Source organism: Chinchilla lanigera, unplaced genomic scaffold, assembly GCF_000276665.1.
Source record: "Chinchilla lanigera isolate Chin_1 unplaced genomic scaffold, ChiLan1.0 scaffold00003, whole genome shotgun sequence".
NCBI lineage: Eukaryota > Metazoa > Chordata > Mammalia > Rodentia > Chinchillidae > Chinchilla > Chinchilla lanigera.
The window spans coordinates 12,092,760-12,116,291 of record NW_004955404.1 but is presented as its reverse complement, the minus strand read 5'-3'; the positions used below and the strand labels follow the sequence as shown (position 1 = coordinate 12,116,291).

Genomic DNA, 23,532 nt, shown 5'->3' with positions numbered 1-23,532 from the left:
AAAGCCCCCGTCATTAGTCCCACACCCGCCTTTGCCAGGGAGAGCTGATTCCGCTTTGAGCCTTTGGTTTTCACAGTGTTCCCTGGTTTCATTTTATTGAGCAGATTAAAGTCAGCCTCAGCTCCTGCGGACCCATTGGCCTGGCTTCCATTTCTAGTGACAGAGGTGTCGCTGAGTCTGAAGTTGGCACTGCGGCCGGCACACTCAGCTTACAGCCTATGTTGCTCAGGACAGCGACAGGCCGTACCCAAAGGGTGTTTCTCATGTTACCTGGGCCTCCAAGTAGGGACGGTCAGCACAATCAGGGTGACACAGGCTCCCTCGATTCCTTAGAAAGGATGTGCGCTCCTCGTCCCTGTGTACACCCCCAGAGCCCGCCGCAGCCACACAGCCCCCGTGAGACTGGCATCAAGTGTCCCCAAAGCCAGACTCTGTCGGTGACTGTCCCTCTGCACTCCTGTGTAAACACAGAGCCCTGCTGGAACTGGTGAGTGGGAAAATAGCCAAACTGTAATGCTTTTAAAACATAAAGCCCTCCTACTTGAAAATTTAACCACACATTAGAATGAAAGCTTGTAGGTCAGCGAAGTGTTGGGCTCAAGGGACGAGGACCGCTGTCTCACCCAGGAGGAGTCTGGAGGGAACAATTGGGTTGGTTCGTGTTCTCCACTTTGCTTCCCTTTGACTTTCCAGAGAGAGTAAGGAAGAGGGTGCTGGGAAAAGCGACAGAGAAGAACAAACACAGGGAGGTTGGATAAAGGTCACCCTTGTCAGCTGGTAGCGCCACAGTGTGGCTCTTGTTTTGTTTTTATTCGCTGGCTATACAATTGCCTCTGTGTTTTTCGGTTCTTAAAAAGGGAACATCCCGAATGACTTAAAGAGGATTAGTGACTCTCTTATTTTTAAAAGATTGGGAGCATTTGTTCAATGTTTCTCTTCTCGTCTCTGTGTTCTCTATGTGTTATCTCACGTAATGCTTATGGAAACTTCAGTTGGTATCATTAAAGATCTTTCTTTAGAATTAAAAATAGGGCTGAGGGTGTGGCTCAGTGGTCCAGCCTGCCAAGCATACATAAGACCCTGGATTCCAGCCCCCAACATTGCAAAAAACATAGAATGAAAACTTACTATTATTACAAAGATATTAACTGTACAGCATAGAAAGTTAGAATATAAAAGACTAAGGAAATAAAAATACTGCACGATGTTGCATATCACATTAGTGTGATATCCTTTCTGATTTTTTTTAATCTCTTCTAACACCTTGGCCATACTTAATTCACTACTTTTCCCCCAGCTGTCAATTACATCTGTTTGTTCTAAAGTAGGATTCACTGTATGACCACATCTTACAGCTGCTTATTTCCTCCGAGCCTTTTAAATCTGGCTTAGTTTCTCATTTTTTTCCTTTCATGGTATCCTACCTTATGTTTTTGTCTTGGTTCTTATGGTGCTATTTAGTTTATTCTTCAAAACTTTCGTATTTTCCTGTAAACTAGAAATTTCTTTCAAAGGCTTGATGGATCCAGTTAATCATTTTTGGCTGGAATCCACCCTAAGTGGTTTTATATACACCACATCTCATGAAAGATGCTGGGATTGCTCACTGACTTAAAGTGGTGACATTCCAGTCTTCCCATTGTGAAGCTCTGTTTCTTCATCCCTGTGTGACTCTCCGGTTTCCTAAGTGAGATTTGTACCGACTGTCAATCTTTGCTGGAGTCAGTGATTTCTTGAGAGATTGTGGAGCACTGATTTTCTAATCTCATCATTCCTGCTGTGTTCTCCTGTGAAGTAAAGCCTTACTTCATCGCTGTGGGCTCTCTAACTATTCGAAGATGCCTCCTGCTGGAGAGACAAGTTACAAGCTCAGTTCTTACATTTGATGACCATTTTTTGATGATGAAGTTGTTTTAATCATTCTGCAATGGTAATGTATTTAATTCTCTCTCATTATGGACTCAAGGATTTTCACTAATTCAGCATGTTGGAGTCACTTTAATCATTTTTATTGCTCTTCAGGTGATTGTGACCTATGGCCAGTGAGGTCCCTTTAAGATACTTCTTTTGCCCTTTGGTACAGTTTATGCGTTTGTAAAAGCTGCCTTGTGTTTGTGTTATGTGTTTGTAAAAGCTGCCTTGCTTCCCAACATCTGTAGAATTTCCAAGCTTCCCTTGCTCCCTTTGCTACCTGAGACCTGGAATCTACCATTTCTCCGAGGACCTGCCTATGTCCTTCCCCTGGGTACCATATGAGGGACAGAATCTGGTTACTAACGGTTGCTATGGAGAAGACACAGTTTCCAGGCAGTGGGCAACAGTAGTCAATACCCTTCTAAAAATATATGAGTTTATATAGATATTTTCAAACCCATTTTAACAGTGCACAGATTTTTACTTAATTTCTTTGAGGTGTAAACATCTATCTTCTCTCATGCCAGTGGTGGTCAGCCTATGGTACCCATGCCGTGGCGGGCTGTTTGCATTAGTGAAAGCTCTAAAGGGTTTGCCATCACTGTCTTATACCAAAAATGTTGACTTGCTTTAACCAACAGTACAAAGAAGAGAATTTAAAAATAACTTAAATTGCATTTTACAGGTCTGGTAAGTAAGAGTTATGGAGGTGGCTAAAGTGAATATTACATTATAGAAAAGACACCTTTGTCTTTCTGAGTCACTTGCAAAGCTCATGCTGCCCACAATAAGTTGCTGTTATTTTCTTAGTGATGTAGCCACTTGAGAGTATGTTGGCTGATCCTGTGGAAAAGTTTTAAATGTATCTCACACACCTACACACACACACACACACACACCCCACACACACAGGGGGTTGTAGGTTATAGTTATACATTTTTGTGACTCTCCCTATAAGATGACACATGTTGGCCATTGTGTGAAAAGACTGCATCATATGCCTGCCGTTCTCTAGCATTTTAGGATGGTGAGTATTGACTCCACAGTGAGTGGCACCTTCCCATGCCCGTGCTGCAGCCCTTCTTGTCACTTGGCTTGGGCATCGTCTTTAGGTTCTCGGGGTGCGCATGGGCTGCAGGGTCAGGCCCACCTCTCCTGTGACCCTCTGCTCCCTTGTGTGACACCTGTCTCTCTCTCTCTGTTGGCCTTGGCAGGTACCTGTTCGCTCTGCAGGTGAAGCAGGACTTGGCTCACGGCAGGTTGACATGTAATGACACCAGCGCCGCACTCTTGATCTCACACATTGTACAATGTAAGTTCTGTCTGCTTCCTTGGATGTTGGAAACAACATGGTGATCTGACTGATAGGGGGAAAAATCACATAGACACACAAAAACAACCATGAGAATGTGTTATCTTTGCTATATGAATAGCTGAAGTGGAAGAGAATGTAGCACCCCTAAGTTCATCTTATATGCACATCCCCAAATGTTACCCTGTGAGTTCTGCATTCTGGCGTTTGTCTCCCTTACTGAAGGACGAGTGTGTACCTGATGTCTCACTTGTCTCAAAGGAGAAACTTGCATGCACAGTGGCCAAACAGGCCCAGCTTGCTCTGGCCTGCCCTCAGGTTTAATATTTGTTATTAAATAGGGCACATTGGCCTTGATACAAAACTGCCATCACTGTCCCTTCTCTCTGGAGTTGTTTCATAGAGGAGAAGAACGCTTAGGGAGCGAGTGAATTTCATAGTCATAGATCGTGTTGCATTTGAGGACGTGCTGCGAAGCTACTGATGCAAGAGAAAAGAGGCTTAGATGTGTTGTCCCTGGTGCCGAAGGAAAAGCCAGAATGCATCACTGCTCTATGCCGAACTGTGGGAAAGCAGGTCATCAGATCCACAGACCATAAGAAGCCTAAAACAAAAGTGCTCAAGGAATTTAGAATCTAGTTGATTTCTCCCATCCAGTCAATCTTCATTGCTCTCAAATTCTGTAATCACAAATTCCTCCGTTTGCTGACATGTATGCCCGCATCATACTCTGAGCTGACTGTCACTTGCTGGTAGTGAGGAATGGAGCCACCTGATGTACCCGTGCCCAGCTGAGCGGGACAAGGCCGGGACCTGCCACCACATTTCAGCTCGCAGATGCTAACAAGCATCCTTTTCCTCGGGCTGCTTAATGCTATGCTTTTGGAATTTTTGTGATACTGTGAGTGATTTCTGTGTTCAAATTGGCCCCTAAGCTCGGTGCTGAAGGGCCGTTTAGGGCTCCACACGCAGCGTGACGTGCCTTAGGAAGCAAATAAGTGTGTTAGAGGAGTCTCATTCAAGCATGGGTTCTGCTGCTATTGGCCGTGAGTTCAGTGTGAAAGAATTGATGATGTGTATTAAACAAGACGTCTTTCAGCAGAAACACACATAAAAACGTCAGTTAATGAAATTATTTTTGCAGGAGTTTCACAGGAGCCTAACCCTGGGTTTCCCCTAGGAGTGGTGGTTCAGTAATCGCTAATTCAGTGTTCACAGTGACTTCTTAAAATCATAACAACCTGGCATAAGAATCAACTGTACTTTCTTGAGACCCGAGAAAGGAATGCAGAAAAATGAAGTCACTATTGTCTAGGTACCATAGATAACAATGGCAGTGTCCCTGGGATGTCCCTCACTTCTGCGCTGTTTTCTGTGATGGAGAGCAGCAGTCTGACTCTAATTAGGAAAAATGTGTGGCTGGTCTTAGCAGGAGGAAGCCAGCGAGTGAGGGATTTCTCCGGTGGCCCAGCTGCTGCAGGTGACTTGGCACTGCTCTGTGCAGAGCAAGTCTCGGTGGATGTGATTTATGACACCATGTAGCATAAGACTGGAGGGGCATTGCCTGCTGCACAGGCCAAAACAAAAGCACTCACTCACTCGCTTCTCATCAAAACATCTGGGCCCTGGTCATTAGGCTGCTTTTTATTCCACTTGTTACACTGACTTAGGAACCGAGTAAAAACCTTGTCTCAGGGGCCTTGTAGAAGTTGTCACCTGAGCTTGAGCTGGTGTTTTTAAGCCAAAGTACAATTACTCTTTTTAAGTCCTGTGCTTTGAACTTCCACATCACAGCAATTTCAAGGCCCGTGTTGAAGTTACATGAGCAAATGCATCGTATTTCTTACCGATAAAGATGAGGAAGAATTTCCTGTTCGGATCATTATTTCTGACAACAGGAATATAAAACTAATAAACTCTTTCAATTTTTTGAGAAAACATTATGTATGTTTACACCCACTTACACTTCTCTTTACTCTCCACATTAAAGGCTCTGAGGGTTTGGCTTCTGCTCTGTTATGTTTAAGAGTTTCAGAGGGTAATTTTGTAAAGTCCTACAGCTCCAGGGTCTGTGATCACCTGCATGGCTAGATTTTACTGCTGAGATGGAAAGTGCTCCCTGAAGTGAGTGGGGAAGAAAGAAAGGATGAACAACTTCTGATAATTCTGTGTAGCACAGTCGGGCCACTACGGTTGACAACAATGATAGAATATTTCTAAATGGCTAGTGGAGAGGCGTTTGAATGCTCTCAGTGCAAAAAAGTGGTGTATGTTGAGGTGATAAATATGGCAGTGGCCTTGATCTGATCATTATAATTGTATACATGTATTGAAAAACTGCACCATCCCAGAAATATATGTAAAGAATATGTGTCCATTACAACATGTTTATTAAAACAATAAAAACAAAATAAAGGTAGAGATCAAGAACATGTATGACTGCAGATAGATGACAGTGAAGTTTTCTTTCCAACTGTTAGCAATGAGAAGGAGTAGGAAGTCTTTCTATGTTGTCAGAATTGTGAACTATGCCCTCGTAGCCCCACCTTTGACCTTGAGCCCCTCAAGCCGTCCTTCCAACTGGGCCCGTCTCATATTGTCTGCTAATTTCTGGCTGGCTTGTTAGGCAGTACAAGAGACTGTGAAGTCTTCATCCTACTTGGCCTATTTTTTTCTTTTTCTGTTTCTTTGTAGCCGAGATTGGGGATTTTGATGAAGCATTGGACAGAGAGCACTTAGCGAAAAATAAGTACATACCTCAGCAAGATGCACTAGAAGACAAAATTGTGGAATTTCACCATAACCACATGTAAGTCTCTTGCATGGCTTGAGCTGCGTTATTCTCTGCCTCCCAGCGTACATGGGTGTATACACGTTCGTACATACATGCACCCATAACCCTGATGAAATACACAAAGCCAGGACAGAAGGGCAGAGAGGTCCCTGGGACGTTGTGCCAAGGAGCTAGGGCCTGGTGTGCCTCCTATGAGACCTGTGAGCCTGGAATATTAGGGCATGGAAGCTTTGAAATAACAGGGAGAGTGTAAACTCCAAGGCCATTCAATTACCAGCTTAACAGGGTATGGGGAAGGAGCGTGGTAAATTAGGCACAGCAAAAGGATATAATAAAACTCCAGAATCTGGATAATATCTTCCTTTGGTTTTTGCTTTTTGGTTTGTGCTTTGATCAGTAGAAGATAGTTAAAGGATTCTCTGAGCATCTTCTTGTTGGTCTAAGACCTGGCAAAAGTAGGAAATGGCTTGTTCCTTGAACTTGGTCTGCAAGTTTGGATTATTGTAACCAAGTATTTGTTTAATACAGCGATGTTTTGCTTTTAGGTGACCTTAGAGGAAAGTCTGAGAGTCCAGAAATCTGGCCGAGTTCAAGATAGACTTTTGGGTTTTGTGTTACTCAAGCAATAGAGCTTTTGTCCGAGCTGCTAGGCTCTGGGTTTACCGAACGGGAGGCTGGGTGTCATCTGATCTGGGAGCCCCACTGTTTGCAGTGAAGTGCCTTTTATTTCCCAGGAGAAGTTGCTGAGTCTCAGATACACACAGGGAATTCAAATCCCCTGGCCTTTTTCTTTGTCAGTGGGCAAACTCCAGCAGAGTCAGATTTCCAGCTCCTGGAGGTGGCCCGACGGCTGGAGATGTACGGAATCCGTTTGCACCCAGCCAAGGACAGGGAAGGCACTAAGATCAACTTGGCCGTCGCCAACACTGGGATCCTCGTGTTTCAGGTGAGCATGCTGGGGAGGGCGGGAGGGGAGCGGTCCTTCCCCCATGCATGTCAGTGGCCGAGCTAAGACCTCATCGCCATTTTTAAGGGAACAGGAACAAGTAACCACACCTCAGGCTTCTGTTTTCCAGACTCTTACTTCCCGATTCTTTTCCATTCACTCTTGTGCTGGTTGGGAAAGCTGTATTAAGATTCGTTTGGGTTTATTGACTTTGTAGGTACATAGCCTGTATCTCATGCTTAGAACATCCTCTAATGGAATCAAGATTTCAGAACCCAGGATATAAACACCTCTTCACACTGGAAGATGGCATTTTGCTGTAATGTGATCCTTTTTTACGTCCAATTTGGGTTGAGCCAGCTTCCTTGTGACTTTAAATATGGCTAACTTATAATGCATGATTCATACTTTTGAGATAGAGCAGTTTTATACATTCATAAAAGCTGTACCCTTGCACTGCAATAATTTTCCAGAAGAAACAAACCCTGTGCTTAAATTCTTACCTGTATTTTACCCAAGGGCATAATGATACCCTACTCTCAAAAATGTGTGCTCTTAGTCGTCCGCCTGTTGGACCATTTTATTTATCAATGCTCTTCTCTTAATAGCTTCGTTAAAGTGACATCCCTGCATATGTTTACAATGTGGTTCGATAAGTTCTTATGAAACCATCAATGAGATCAAGATAATAAATATATTTATCACCCTTGTAGGAATCCCTTTTTTGTTATATGAAATATCTGAGGCTGGTTAACACAAAGAAAAGAGGTTTATTTAGCTCACAATTTTGGAGTCTAAAAATCCAGAGCGCATAGCAGCAATTCTGGGCAGGGCCTTCTGGCTGTGTCCCTTCATGGCAGATGCAGTGGCAGAAGCTCATGGGAAAGGAAGTGATCACATCACCAGACAGGAAGCCAAAGAGCAGCTGGGATCTCCAGAGAACGGCACTAATCCCTTCCAAGAACACACCCTCAGTGACCTGAGGACCTTCACTAGACCCGTCTCTCAAAGATGCCACCACCACTGGGACCAGGCCTCCGGTGCTAGAACCTTTGGGTGATACGCTTAAACCACAGCCACCCCCCTAAATGTTTCCACAACACCTTTCTTTTAAACATAAGTGGGTAACTTGTGCTTTCCTTTTGAATGGCTACATAGGAAGCATCCATCTTTCTGATGGAAAGGGTCAGATTTCACCCCATTTTGAAGCTGTAAAATGTGTCTGCCCTTCGTGAGCCCTGCTAGCTGCTTAGGTTCCTTCTCCACATTTACCAAGAGTCGTGGGAGTTTTTGGCTCACACATCAGACGTTTGTGACAGATGCTAATTATTACACATTGGAATCACACCCTAAGAAGAATTAGACTTGGGTTGCATGTCAGAAATGACATTCTGAGAGCAGAGTGGTATTGGAGGAGGAGATTGCTCCTAATAATTTTTGACCTTTGTGAATAATCCATGAGCACCTGATTAAAAATAATAACAATAATAATAATAAGAAGAAGAAGAAGTGTGGTTTCATTACCACTATTAAATTTCAAAACCACAACCTTTAAAGATTTCTAAAAACTTATACAGAAGGGGGAAATGGTATCTCACAATGGAATTAAATTGCTTTTTGTTGATACAAGCTAAATATTGAGCATTGCTGGGTGATTCAGTCATGGGTGATTCAGCTTTTCAGGCGTATGCAAAGGCTGTGTCTTTGAGTTCATCTTCCACCCACTGGTGCCCAATTATTTCATTCCTACTGTGTTGAATAAATGAACCTGGTGTTCAGAGGACCACACAGGGGAATCCTAATTTCCGTGGAGTCAGAATGGGTAGGAATTCATAGCTGGCAAGTTCTCTGGTTCTCCACCACATCCCACCTGTCTGAAGCCACTTACCCTATGTGTGTCCCACGCAGAGGTGTGGGGTGGCCACTGAAGATGCCTGGTGGACCTGGTCCTCGTCCCTGGCTATGTGAGATTCTTTGGGAAACTTGGTGGACGCAGGTGTGTGACCCCTGTGGACAAGTGGCTCTGTTGCTCATGCTGTATTAACCGTAGCTGCTAGTTAAGGCTGCGTGCCACATTAACAGTGAGGTAAAGTAAAATACATCCATGTTGCAGTTTTTGTCACTAGGTTTCCTATGAAATTTGGTAAGATAGATAAAGCCCTTAGGAAAGTACCTGCTGGTCCCAAAGGGATGGCTGCTAATTTATTGTGGTGGTTGTCATGGTTTTAGTTTTACTTGTCTTTTTATCATTACCATGATCAGCTCCTTCTCTCCTGGAGGCAGACTTAGTATGAATGCCAGATCAGGTAATTAGTGAGAAATAATGATCCAGGAACGTGTAAATCCGATGCCCACAGATCTGTGTGTGCTCCAGCTGGAGGCACGTTTCCTGAACGTCAGCCCTCTGCCTTCACCCCTGCCTTGCTTGTTATGCACAGCCCGGCTCACTGGCTGCTCTTTCTTCTTAGGGTTTCACCAAGATCAACGCCTTCAACTGGGCCAAAGTGCGGAAGCTGAGCTTCAAGCGGAAGCGCTTTCTCATCAAGCTCCGCCCTGACGTGAACGTAAGTGGCTCGGCCTGGAAGGGACCAGCTGCACTGTGGCTAGATTTGCGGTGCAGGGCTTGAGGTCTGTTCTCAGCAGAACTTGCCCGGAAGTTGTGGCCCGCCGCTGCCCAGAAGCATGTGTAAAGATGAGGGCTGGGGGTCTGTGTAGATAACTGTATCCAAATGCTTGGTAACTCCCTGATGTTACCCTTGGTACCCAGGAGGGTCAGGAGCGTGCACAGATGTATATTTGGGGACAGAGTCATTTACCTGCACAGAAGGAAATAACAGATAACTGAGCTGCTGCTGTGTGTCCAGCCCTTGGCCCCACTTCAAAACCCAGTCAGCATTCTGCCCTGCTGCAGACATAGCCCTGCCCTCCAGGAGAGTCCCCCCTCTCTAGTCCCTGCCATTGTCCCCACATCACAGACAGAGCTCATTCTCACAGACTTCCCAGCTCCTCCCCACTTCCCATAGGATACCTAAAAGTATGGACCTCTCTGTGGGGACAAGGTTGGAAAGGGAGGACAGCATCTTCTGTGGAGGAAATGATGCCTGTTCCCACCCACAACTTAGGAGTTCTTCTTCACGTGGGGAACCAAAAAAGTGACCAGCAAGAGTTTAAGTTATAGCTTAGCTCCAATAAAGTTCAGGTAGGTCTCCATGGCCTGATTGGGAAGCAGATACCATTAAAAATGGCTCCCTGTGAGTCCAGAAAGCTGACTTACAAAGGGAGAACCACAGCGCATGTCTGTAAGTTGGGTCTGCCCAGAACAGTGAGATCCATCCCCTAATATAGTTGGAAACACCAAGGATTGATGGACTGTGGTAACTTCTGTTTATGTAACATGGCTGCTGAAATTGGGAGCATTCAGTGTGGGAGGCGAAAATTACCATATTCTCTTTCCGGAATCAAACGACACAAATTTTTCAGCTGATGGTAATACTTTTGTGCTCCAGAAAATAAGTTTCATTTCCTGTATAGTTTCTGGGGCCACCTGGAGGCTTGAGGCGTGTGGTGTATTACAGAGAAATGATGAGAAAAGTCAGTGTTGACGCAAACTGTGAGGGGAAACACAGAAAGAAGAAATGTTTTTCTGCTATTTTAAAGAGGCGGGGGGCAGGGAGAAGATTTTAATACTTAGAGTTTTTGAAGGAAGTGTAAGCCAAGGAAACATACTGTTCTGTCGAGTGGTATCACTTCCGCTCAATCTGTATCTCTGTTTTCCATTGCTGTGAGGAATTCTGTGGAGAAGGAGACGGTTGACAAGTGACTACAACCTGTCATTAGGAACAAGTATATTTTACTAAATCTTTGAATCCGTGGTCTTGCTATAATAAAATACGTAACAGAAATTTTGTTGGGCAAATTCATTTTCATTGCTCTTCATATTCCAACAGAATATCTGTGAGCAGTGAGAGTATTTTCTCTTTTTAGAGCTCATACCAGGATACCCTGGAATTCCTCATGGCCAGTCGGGATTTCTGCAAGTCCTTCTGGAAAATCTGTGTTGAACATCATGCCTTTTTTAGACTTTTTGAAGAGCCCAAACCAAAGCCAAAGCCTGTTCTCTTTAGTCGAGGGTCATCGTTTCGGTTCAGGTAAGGGTGCCAGTCCACCCGTTTGCTTATGATGGGAACATTTTCTTCTGAGACTTCTCCTAACACCTCTCGTAACACACAGGAAGTCAGTGAGACAAACACTCACTACCCTGAAGAAGCTGGCTGGGGGCATGGTCTCGGTCACTCAGCTGGCTCCCAGGATCACCCTCTGGGCTCCGTTTGAACCTTAGCGAGCCATTTGGCAAGCTACCCAGCCACAGAAACCCCTGACTCTATGCTCTAATGCAGAAAGGATTTCCTTTCTCTGTAGGAGAGGAAGTGTTTTATTTACAGTTGCTGTTGCTGCCCAGACTGATAGATAGACTTACCATCAAGTTGGTTCACTTTTCCATTCATTTTTTCAGTAAATATCAGAGTGTCTGCCACATGTGGTAGGCCTCTTGGGAATCTAACTACCAGATTGCCCCTCCTTTCATGAAAGGCACAGACTCATGGGATGGTTGGTTCATAACCAATCACAGTGACTAAGTGGGTTTAGATAATTAAATGTTTCAGTATGTACAAGGGAAATAGCAAGAGATTGAGCAGACACACAGCATGGGTTCTCTTAGGACGGCTTTTGTTCCTGGCTAGCAGAAGACACCTGCATGTCTCCTAGTTATGGCAGGAGAAGAAGCAAAGATGATGTACTGTGTTTGTGTTTAAATGAGAATGTCCTGGTGTCTTTTCTCTTCCCTTTCCTTTCCTTTGTGGCCTTCGCTTTAGCGGTCGGACTCAGAAGCAGGTTCTCGACTACGTTAAGGAAGGAGGACACAAGAAAGTGCAGTTTGAAAGGTAAGCGGGGCTTCAGTGCTAGCTGCACACGCTCCAGGAACAGTACACTGATGCCAGACAATTCTTCACCCGCGCTCGAGGTGGGCAGAGTCGCGGAATTCCAGCTGCGCGGTCAACCCCAGGAAGTGTGGTGTGAGACTGGAATGTCTCAGGGCCCTGGGGCGTGCACACAGGTAAGAGGGAGACAAAGAAGAAAAGACAACGGGGCAGTGCGGCCCGCAGAGCGCAAGGCTAGCTGAGGCACAGGGACAGCTCTGCATCCGTGAGTCTTTAAATATCTGGAGGCATGATCAGAAAGTATTTCTGGAAACTTTAATTCAGTAAGGCCTGGATGAGAAGAAAGAGGGTTTATCACTTTTACTATTCTTGCTAGCAAGCAACCTGATCGTATTAACTCTTTACACCGCCTCTGTGCAGTCAGGATTCTTTTATTCCCTTGTGAAACCTGGGACGCCAAGGTGCCCAGAGGTGACAAAGCATACACAGAGCCATACTAAGTGGCCACTGGGTAGCTGGGTGCAGAACCTCAGCACTGTTCACCACCCAGGAAGGACTCAGTTGGTGGGTGAAGGAGGAAAGGATGGCGCAGCATTGCTGAGTGCATTGGTTTCTTTCTTTTTCCACTTTCTTTTTTTATTATAATATATTTAAAGTCACAGTAGCACTCAGGGAATCTATGTGCATAAGAAATACATGAAGTATAAATGAATTTCATGTTTAGATGTGTGTGCTACCCCCAATATATCTCAGTATATATATTCCAAAGTCCAAAGAAATCTGAAACTTAAAACACCTCTGATCCCAAGCAGTGCAGATGAAGGATAACCAACCTGCATTCACATCTCAGTACGCTTGTTTCTGGCGTTCTTTTTCTTCCTTTGTTTGTAGTTACTGTCGCTTCAGAAATGGCTTAGACCTCCTTGAACCACAGCCTTCCTTCTTCTCTCTCTGCCACCCTGAGGCAGCTGTCAGATTTATGTTCCCATTCACACAGCCCAGAAGAGTACAGAGAATCACCCTGGGTGTGCACTTTTAATTTCTGTGAGCATTGGCATGCCCATGACTGCATCTGTTTTTAACCCTCCCTACTGGGTGTTCTGCAGTGTTATGACACCTTGTAGTTTATTCCTCTCATTCCCTATGGATACACGTTCATGTTGTTTCAGTATTAATGGTTTGCTGAAACAAACCTGAGTCCAAACTGATGCGTTCTCGTGTCCTGTATCTAGAATTGTAATGTTCCAGGGGCTTTTGCTTATGTATCAAGAGATAACCCCCTATTTTTCTTGGAAGACTAGCAGTTAGTATTTTAAGGACCCTATAAGAGGTGACCAGCTATCCCCCTGATCCAGAACCTGAATGCTCCAGAGCTTTTCTGTGTGAATTTGAAGTACTGGAAGAAAAGCCAATGTACGTGGGAATTTAGTTGCAATGTTTGTCCCCCTACCTGAGACAAGTACTTGAAAAGTTTCTAATGCCTGATCAGTGGGGACAGAGGAAAGATGGGTGGCAGCAAGGAGGGGAAAAGATATAGGAGCTGTGTTCGTCATTTCTCCCTGCTGCTGTGTCTCCAGATTCTTTTACAGGTCAGCCCTTTCCACTGAATTTAACACTTTGGCAGAGAGCTGACTAGTGGCCCTCACCTCTGCTGTAGAACTGATCTAGAAAATCCACGCCCAGATACCTGGATAGATTCCATATCGCTAAGGCCACAACATGCAGTTCCCGGCCACTGAAGGCCCAGCAGCCCCTCTGCCTCATGAACTTCCCCACAACTGGAAGCCAGTGCTCAAATGCGCATGCTCCTTCAGTACCTGGAACCAGGGACTGCAAAGAACTTCAGGATGTGCACAACCCCTGGGGTTAGGGAGGGATGGCTGTGCATCTCTTGCCAAGTCACATTTGTGAAAGTTCTTTGAGGTGCCTTTGTTATTAAGGACGCAATGCTTCCAACAGAGACCTTTTAGCTGAATGTGGTGATTATAGGTACATGCCCACAATCTCAGCGCTCTGGAAGGCTGAGCCAGGAGGATCTCAAAATTTGAGCCCAATGTGGGTAGTGTAGCAATTTAGAGAGACCCTGTCTCAGAATAAAAAAAGGTTTGAGATATAGCTCACTGCAAAGACCCTGGGTTTAGTCCCAAGTACTGAAATAAATAAACAAGCCAGAGGCTCTTTCATTTAAAAACTCTTAACTTTTGTTCTCTTCTGTGATTTCTTCCAGAAAACACAGCAAGATTCATTCCATCAGGAGTCTTGCTACGCAGCCTACAGAACCAAATTCAGAAGTGCCAAAACAGGTCAGGAACAGTGACACTCGGTTCTGTGCTCTCCATCTCCCTCCGCTGAGCTCTGCACTTGACAGTCTGCCTTCCGGCCCTGTGTCTTTAACTGGGGGGCAGGGATGGGCAGCAGAGAGCCTGGTAGGCTTTGCCCTCTGCTCCCAGCCTAGGCCCAGCAGGCCCTAGAGTGTGGCCTATTTCCAGCTGACTGTGCGTGTTCTGAGCCCCTGCAAAGTTTGCTCTTTGGATGTGAATTCAGTATAGGGATAGAAGTATGCCTTGGAGCCAGCTAAGTGGGTGCTTGTGGGAAGCCATGGTGACCTGCTTTGCCGCTGATGGGTATAGCTCCAGCTTGGTGCCAGGTCGGAACTCTTCACCAGCACAGAGCTGGCATTGAGTTCCCAGGGCTCACATTACAGAGCAGTGACCACAACTGGCAGCAAGAGACATTATTATCACTCCTGCTCTGAGGGTGGCGAGAGCTCGTGTTCCCCAGCGTTGGTCTCTGGGTACATTTTCAGGGTTTTCTGTCAAAGAGAAGAAGGACTTTTTTGAGCAAGAACATGGAAGAGGTTTCACTGTGCAGATCCGAACAGAGAGCCTAACCTGTCCAGCTCCCCTCAGAAGTACAAGTGGGGGAGGCGTCAGCATTTCTCTGAAAGCAGTGTCCTTCTGACCCTGGTCCCCTTGCTTGGGAAACCCTAGTGTACTGGAAGGGCTGTCTTGTCCCGTAGACTCTGTGGGAACTCAATCTGAAACTAGGGTCTTAGCAAGCAGAGATGGCGGCTCACTTGTGCTCCTCAGCCTGCTCATCCTGAAGAACCTTCTGGAACATGACAAACTGACTTCTGTGGGAGTGCGTCCTTCTCACCCTGGGGAGGACAGGGCAACCTGTGTCTCATAGTCCTTTCTCTTCTGGGAGCCGCAGGAGATGTTGTTATGTTACATTTGCCTCTTTTAGCTCTAGTCTAATACTCTCCCTTCCCTCTTGTTTTCCCTCCTCACCCAGTCTCCGAAGAGCGCCAGCCTTACATTTGGAGAAGGTACCCCATCGCCTGGTGGCCAGAGCTGCCGGCAAGGAAAGGAACTGAAAGTTTCAGCTGAAGAGTCGGGGTCCCACCAGAGCCCTGCTCTGAAGAAGAGCCCTCCAGGGAACGCACTGGCAGATGGAGCCACCCTTGTGCCGCAGGAGGAAGAGGACGAGGAGGAGGGCGTCAAGGACCGGGTCCAGCCCTGCAAACCTCAGCCCCCGCAGCCAAGCACAGGTCCAGCATCCCGGGCTGCTAGAGGCAGCAGTACTTCCATTCCTTTCATTGACTGCAGTGATGTAGATAGTGAATACGACCTTCTCAGAGAACAAGCGTCCCAGTCACGGTCCCAAACAAATGACAATTATGAGGGTGATTTGACCAGTGGTGTTTATCTGCTCTCCAGGGATGAGAGGCGAGCAGAGGCTAGGCATAGGGCTTCCCCTCCCTCTGCAAAGTCTTCCCGGCCTCCTTCCAGAGAGTTCCTTGATGATGATTCAGCCGACATCACCTTTGATATGAGTGGGAGCCCTGGACTACCGAGACATAGCTCCCTGATAGATGAAATGTTTAGGGCCTCAGCTGGTCATAGTCCCTTGGCCACCCCACTGTCCCCGAGCAGCAGAAGTTCAAGTCCAAATATGAGTTGGGACAGGACAGGGTCCCAAGGCTATGTTTCAGAAAACGGACATGACCTTAGAGAGAGGAGTGTGGGAGAAGATACTCTCCCAAAGCAGGATCCCCATGATGAGAACTCCTCCATCTTGCAAAGGCCGTATTTACGCAACCTTCCTAGCAGATATAATAAGTCAGAGACAGACCCACTCATCCTGAGCCAGGTCGCATCCACCCTAGAGCCCTTGGATAGGCTGGATGACCACGAAAAGGGGGAGCTGGCCAGCACTGCCGCTTCGGAAGGTAGAATGCTAGCCAATGGCGCACCCCTAGCGGGTCCCCGCTCCAAGATGCCCCTCATACAGTCGGTGTGTGCCGGCGGCGTGGCTGGCCAGCTGGCTCCCCTACAAATGACCGAGGGTTCCATCAGCAGTGAGTCTGAATCCAGCGATTCAGACTCCGCTGTGGTGAGCCCCATGGGGCAGACTCCCGCGTTCGGTCACTCAGCGCTGCTGAGCTCCCCTTCTGTGGCGAGAAGTCAGATACCCTTGGGTGGCCTTCGTCTGAGGGAGGAGGATGAGGAGGAGGAGGACTGAGGAGGTCGAAGGCAAGTGTCAGCCATTGGTACCCTGGGGACAGTGAGCCCAGGGTTGTAGTAGAGATGATCTGTCCTGGTGACTCGTTAATTTTAGCCAGTGTTTGTTAGAGGAAGTCTTGGATGGGCAGGCATATGTTTGAAGGAAGCATGCCTGACTTCTATAACCATTAAGAGACACAAAACTTCATGTAAGTGGCTTGCTTTCCAGAAAAAGTGGACAAGAGAAACAGCAAGTCCAAGGACAAGTTACCAGGAGCTTGTTCATTTTACTAGTTGAAGGCTAGGAAGCAATTCTTTATGGTGAATCTCGTAATGTGTATAGCGTGTTATATTTCCGTGGCAGTTTTCCGCGCATGTTCGATTGTGTGTACAGATCTCCCTCCTGTTGGTTGAGTGTCTGAAGTGTCGTTGTGGCCGCAAGAAAGGTTGCTTTTCCGTGCCTCATAAAATGAGGAGCGGACAAAATTCAAGGCCAAATGTAAGTTGATTGCTAGTTCAGATTGAGTAGGTAAAAATCTTAGTCAAGAGCAATGAATATTTTAATGTGAAGAATCTGGGGTGATTTCTGCTTTCTGGGCCTCCTAGGAAATGTTGTAAAGCGTGTCAAGTCCCCATGGATGGCACTACGCCGGGGACCGCTGGTTTGGTTTGGCTTTGCCTCGGTGGGTCCAGTCGTTAGTTCTGTGTAAAGAAGTAGTCACTGTGGCTCTCATCGTTGGAGAGACAGCAACGCAGGGGAAAATGAACACCTCACAGCAGGAGCTGTTGTTATAGTCAGTCAGCCCACTAAACGCCTGCCTGGCGATCACTGCCAGCGCAGAGGTCCGCTCTTGTAGCATCATTGGTCTGGGGTGGCCTTGATGCACGTTCTTGTGATGAGTGTCCTCCGCTGGGAGCAGTGACACTCGAATGTTCCTCTGAGCACTGACAAAGAGACGTAGGTAGGAAGAGCTGACTTGTTTTTAAACCTCACCCACCTCTGTTGTGCCTGTCACCCAGCACTCCCGAACTGTAGATCAAGGAGCCTGGTTTTAACTCACTTTATGTGTCTGTCTTAGCTGCACGTTGGAATCACCTGAGCCACTGTCAAAATTAGCGATGCCTGGCACGGATCCTAGCGACGTGGATCTGTCGGTCTAGGTTCCGGCCTGGGTTCTCCTAGATGGTTCTGCCGGGCAGCCAGGGTCACTTCCCAACCAGACCCGACTGGCTTGTAGAATCCAGTGGGATGTGCTGAAAGTATGTGAGCTTGCTTGCAAAGTAAGAAAAGCATCACACATGAAATGCTTTTTTTTAAAAATGACATTGTTGTTAACTTGCAGTCTTTGGTACTTTTTTTTAAAAAGACACATTGTAGATTAACATTTTTAGATCTGAAGTAACTACAAAATTATCGAGAAGGGTTGTCATGGTGATACATCCCTCAAGTGCTGCTATGCCAGTGGCCTTATGAGACTCGTCCTATGGCTTTGACATCACAGGAAGTTAAATGTGTTTAGGAAACAGTAGAGGGCTGGGGATACAGCTCAGCGGCATAAGCGCCTGCCTGGCAAGCGCAAGGTCCTGAGTTTGATTCCTGGTACCAAAAAAAAAAAAAAAGGAAACAGTAGAATTTGGCAGCGAGACATAACAAGTAGAAGTGGCCACTCACCTTGTGGTTCACAAGTGATTGTCCATCTGCATGAATGTCAAAAGTTGGTTTTAAAGATCCTGATGATTAAGCCGTTTTTCTGCAGACATTTTTTGTCTTATTTTTCTAATCATTTGATTCAGTGCATGACGGATGAATCAAACTGATTATTGGATACTTTTTGAAGTTGCTCATTGAAGTAGTCTATTTATGTCTTGCTTTAGATTGATATATACAACAGAATCACGGAATTTTAGAGCCAGAAGGTGACGTTAGTAATCATCTAGACAAACCTTCATAATGGGTGAAAAAAACTTCTGACAAAGTGACTTCACATAGTAATATAGCTAGTTCATAACAAAGCCGAAACTATAACCTTAGTCACTAGATTTCGGCTTTTTACTGTATGTGATATCTTGGTGCAGTAGTTCTTTTTAGAATCTACATTTTAATTTTGGAGACTTTAAGGAATAATAAGTAAAATCAGATGAGAAGAGTAGGGATTTCATAGACTTGACTTAGGCAGTTATAAGCCATAATAAGTGGAAAGAACTGCTTTTTATTAATTGTAGGTTTTCTGCAGTTACAGCACATTTTTGCATATTCAATTTAGGTGTAGAAAAAGATGTCAGCTTGTATGAAAGCTTCATCAAATGTGAATTCAGCTGAGTGAAACTTGGAATCCTATTGTTTAATTGTGAAGGTGGTTTGTTCAAGTGAATTTTCTTTTTACCTCTAATGATACTACAGTCTGATAATTAAATATGGATGAGCACTAGTTACTAATTTACGTGAATATAATATGAATTATCAAATAGAAGCCTCTGAAGTAAAACATAGTCCAGCAGTTGTTTTGTTTTGCTTTTCCCTACGGAAGTGATTTTATATAACATGTTTTAAAAGCAGTTGATCAATCATTGTGTATTCAGTTTTATATTGACAAGAGTCACCACTTTTAGAGTTGCACATATTTCTCTCATTGGTTTTGTACCAGCTAAGCAACTCAGTTTCTTGGCTTCTTGGCCAGAGTTCATAAAAGCAACAATCCCAGTATAATTGATAGTGCTTAAAAGAGGGGGGCTATAGTTTGTGCCAGGGCAGCATATCCTGATGTGCTGAGCATATTACCTGGTTGTCTCTGGGCAAGTTTGCCCTCTGTGAATAAATACTCCTGAGCATATGTGCTTTGAGCCTGTTGGAGCAAGCTTACTGCTGTGACGTGTTCTCCCCACTGTCACTGCAGAGCTCAGGAAAAGCCCTCACCAGTGCACTTGCCATGCTCTGACTTGGGGAGACTTCTCCCCAGGCCTGCAGAGTCTCTGAGTGTAGCTTAGGAAGGCTGGCCCTGCATAAAAGTGAACCAAAGTGGGAATGGGAAAGCCAAAGACAAGGTTGGGTGTGAAGAATAGGTAGCAGAGATAGAGACTGGTGACAAGGGGTTTCCTAAGACCTGTCAGTCAGTCTGTGTAAGACCATTGCCAGTGTGCTGATCTCCCAATTTAGTGAAAAATCCAGACCTTCTGCCTCTCTGCTCCCTAGTGAAATGATACCTTAAGGTCGTGGATCAAAGACAAAGCCTCCATAGGAATACAAAGTCTACAAGGGAATACATGCTCAGCTCCTCCGGGGCCTCCTTACATTAATAGTTTTTCTTGGATATTACTTCCAAATGTGTAAATGATGGACCCCTTTATGGTTGCTTTTGCTGTTGCTTGTTAAGGGCAAAGTAAAAGGCAAGAAATTCTTTTAGCATGAAGAAATGTGTTTAATGAGTTCCAGAACTTAAAGTGAACTGCGGCAGTTCCTTTAGCCGTCATCTGGATACCATCGACAGTATTTTATTAGACAGGCATTTAATTAGAGGAAGTCTGTGGGCCAGATTCTTCCCTAAACATGTGATTCCTCTTTAGGAATTTCTCACAGATTTATCTCACCAAATTGTGCCGTGTGGCCTGCACTTAAAATGTGAATAATAATGCTATTCTACCCGAGAACTTCTTTGAAGATTTAAATCAAGTAATTATTTAAAAAAAAAAAACAGCCCTACGAAAATGAAAATATGAGCCGGGCATGGTGGTGCATGCCTGTAATCCCAGTACTCTTTTTGGGAGGCTGAGGCAGGGAGATCACTGTGAGTTCGAGGCCAGCCTGGGCTACATAGTGAGTTGAAGGCCAGCCTGAATTGCATAGCGAGACCCTGTCTCAAAAAGACAAAAAAAGAAAGGAAGAAAAAAAAAAGATGGCATTAGCCACCCCCATTTCCACACAACATACAGAGTCCTCTCTGTCATGAATGTGCACTGTGTGTTAGCCCTGTGTTGTTGTGCAGTCTCCATAGGAAGCAAACATTTGGCTCTTAGACCGTTGTATTCAGTATTGGTAAAACTACTGTGAATGTGCATGAAGATCCCTTTTTCATGTGTTGAGTCAGGCGTCCCGTGCACTTAATCACCTTTCTCCACTTTAAACACTGTTCTCTAGGCCAGCACCAAATGAGTTTGTTGGAACTATGCCCGTCAATGAGCCACGGAGTTCCAGGGAGACTCAGCTTAAAAGTGGGGAATCTAGAGCCCCCTTCCGCATCAGGTTTACTTTGACTTTGTTTGTTTCAAGACTGTTTCAAGAGCTGTGGCAGTGACATTCCCAAGAAAGATGGGGGCAGGGAGGGCTTTCTGTCGTGTGTGTGTGTGTGTGTGTGTGTGTGTGTGTGTGTGTGTGTCCCTCTGATTGTTATAGCTGAGTAACTTTAAAATCACTCTTCATTGGGTTTTATGAGACGAGTCTGTCTTATTGCTGCTACATTTTGCAAGTGGAATTGTGAAAGAGTCTTTACAGGCAATCTTTATAATAGAGACAGATTCTTTGAGCCTTAAAGAAGTGAACATTTCAGAACAATCCATAGCTGGTTGCTCTCTGAGTTTTATACTCAGCCATGTTGGCCAAACCCATAACATAAAGAAGGAAAGGCCTAAGGAATGAACTTCTACGAACAGTGAGCAATTAAAGAGATTTACCCTGGCGACATCAAAGAATTGCCTCGCACTGTTTTTTTTTTTCTTGTTGGTTGAATCCCATCTGTTTCTGTGTGAGTGCCTGAAATTTAAGCAGGGAAATGGGGTCTCTAGGGAACACTTGTGCATACCTCGAGTACCAGCTGCTGGTGTTGAAATGAACCCCTGGCAAAAAAAAAAAAAAAAAAAAAAGAAATGAACCCCTGGCTTTTAGACTAATTAGCATGCCACTTAATGTAGCAGGTTTCTTTTTATTAAAAAAAAAAAAAAAAAAAAAGCAATGATAAGCAAAAAAAATTTCCATGATGATTGGGGTGTGGAGCTGGCCGAGAGATGCAGACATGAACGCTCACAAGTGGGTACTGGGCTGCAGCCGAGCGGTCGCGCTCCTGCCTAGCACAGCAAGGCCCTGGGTTCGATCCCCAGCACCTCCATTTTTTTAGAGTGGCCTGGTTGCCGCCTGTTTGGACACATACTTGAAAAGATCTGCTTGTGTTTCCCTGTGCAGCCTAGAGAGAGATCTGAGCATTTTTCCTGTGGACAGAAGTTGATGGTGTGGATCTGTATGTCACGTATCTGTTTGGAGGGGTGAGGTCTTGATTTGAGAACAGGTCTTCATAAAACAAACCGCACAAGCCAGGATGATGGTGCACGCCCGCGATCCCAGCTCTCCGGGAGGCTGAGACAGGCTGAGACAGGAGAATCACAAGTTCCAGCCCTACCTGGGCAACTTAGTGACTTAGCAAGACCCTGTCTCAAAATCAAATGAAAAGGGCTGGAGATGTAGCTCAGTGTGAAGGCCCTGAGTTCAGTCCTCAGTACCACCAAAAATTATAAGTAAAATCTCCCCCCTCAAAACAGTAGATGAAACCCCCAGGATAAGGAACTTATTTCTCAAGTCAAAGCAGTCGAACATCCTGGTTGAAGCTGAGGAAGAATGAGAAAATCTTCTTTTTCTGAAACCTTTCAAGACCATATAGACGGCTTTGTTCAGGATAAGCACAGCATGGGTGAACTGAGGGACGCAGGCATCACAGGGCAGCTTGGGAAGGGAGCCCTTAGCGACTTCCCCGCCTGTGGTGCTGGAGCATAACCTCCAGCGGAAGCCAGCTTATCTGTTGCAGCCTGCAAGCTCCATATCAGTTACTCTGAGACACCTCAGGGTGGCCGGAGGATTAAAAATCAGCTGTTGACATGGGCTATGTGATCCACATGTAACTGGGAGCTGGTCGGAAGGTTCACTGTAAAGCTGGTGCTGCTAATGTAATCATGGAAAATGTTACTGGAGGAGACTTGGGCTTGCTCTGTGGCCAGGGGCAGGATTGCAGGCCATGCTGTAGAAAGCAGAGCCCACAAGCCAAGGGCACTGAGGTGGGAGAGCGACTGCTATGTGTACGGGGAAGCCAGGGGCGGGAGCTTTGAAGCATGAGTCGGCTTTTTCCTGAGGGTAGTGGTTCGCTGGCTGTGAAGTAGGGAGCAGTAGAAGGTCATTTAGGAACCCCTGGTGATCTGTCTGTCATTACTCACAGATGAGCTTTTCTGGCTCATGAAATCCAGCTAACAGCTTTCTCCTGGGCCTCCAAGTCCTTTTTTAAGACACAAAGCATTTGTCAGGCTGCCTGTAGGGCTTTACAGAAAGGCCGAAGATAGGTCTTCCTCAGTTAGGAGTGCACCTGCTCGCTGCAGAAGCACCTGGAGTGCCGATGTTAGGTCCCTCGCTTCCCCCTTCCTGCCTGGGAAAGCTGCTCTGACACCTGACTAACCGAATCTCACAAGCTTGGCCTGTATTATTAATCCGGTTCCCTTCTGCTCTTTCTGTGTGTATATATACTACTGTAGGTAATATGTTCTATTAAAATGTCCTAATATGCCAAATTAATTTGAAAACAGAAAAGGCTGGGGACTTCATTCTCATTTTTGTCATTTGTTTAATAAATTCGAGAAAACATTTTTCTGTTGTTCCATTGTATGCAGCATTTTGTCAGCATGTACCTATCTGGAAGAAAAAGCTGTGTCCGCGGCATTATGTCTTTCCCCGGGAAGCATGGCGCATCTTCTGTTCCCTGCATTGCTGGAGCACTCACTGTCTGATGTCTTTTCTTTCCTTCTTTGTTTTCCCCTCTTGTTTCAATACTGTCAAATACCAGTTTGTACTTGGAGTACCTGCTTCCTCTGGGACACAGTGATCCTGTTCGCTCAGCAGCACACTCACACAGAAGCGTCCCTGGGCTCCCCCCAGGAGGTGCCCTGTTTCCCCGAGCTGGGGAGAGAAGAGCACTAGAAGACCCGGCCTTGCTGGCTTCATCTTCTCCCGAGGCTGGGGTTCGTGGGGTGGGGAACCTGGGAAGTGACAGGATCACTGTAGAGGGGACGCCCTCAGCGAAACAGCGCGTCTGTGCTGGCAGCTCACATGGGGCGCTCGGACAGCTGGCCAGAGCGTGGGCCGTCATGTTCTGAGG

General features: G+C 45.7%; 1 protein-coding gene across 4 annotated transcripts in view; it reads left to right on the top strand.

Moving 5' to 3' along the window:
• The window catches only part of Farp1 (FERM, RhoGEF (ARHGEF) and pleckstrin domain protein 1 (chondrocyte-derived)), a 266,618-nt gene that overhangs the window by 200,551 nt on the left and 42,535 nt on the right, over nucleotides 1-23,532 (top strand). For all 4 annotated transcript variants that reach the window (XM_005374079.2, XM_005374081.2, XM_005374078.2 and 1 more), the window contains exons 6-13: nucleotides 3,129-3,226; nucleotides 5,921-6,035; nucleotides 6,819-6,966; nucleotides 9,435-9,530; nucleotides 10,951-11,114; nucleotides 11,841-11,909; nucleotides 14,134-14,209; nucleotides 15,201-15,456. In XM_005374079.2, coding sequence (XP_005374136.1) covers nucleotides 3,129-3,226; nucleotides 5,921-6,035; nucleotides 6,819-6,966; nucleotides 9,435-9,530; nucleotides 10,951-11,114; nucleotides 11,841-11,909; nucleotides 14,134-14,209; nucleotides 15,201-15,456 — 1,022 coding nt within the window. The remainder of the gene's footprint in view (nucleotides 1-3,128; nucleotides 3,227-5,920; nucleotides 6,036-6,818; nucleotides 6,967-9,434; nucleotides 9,531-10,950; nucleotides 11,115-11,840; nucleotides 11,910-14,133; nucleotides 14,210-15,200; nucleotides 15,457-23,532) is intronic.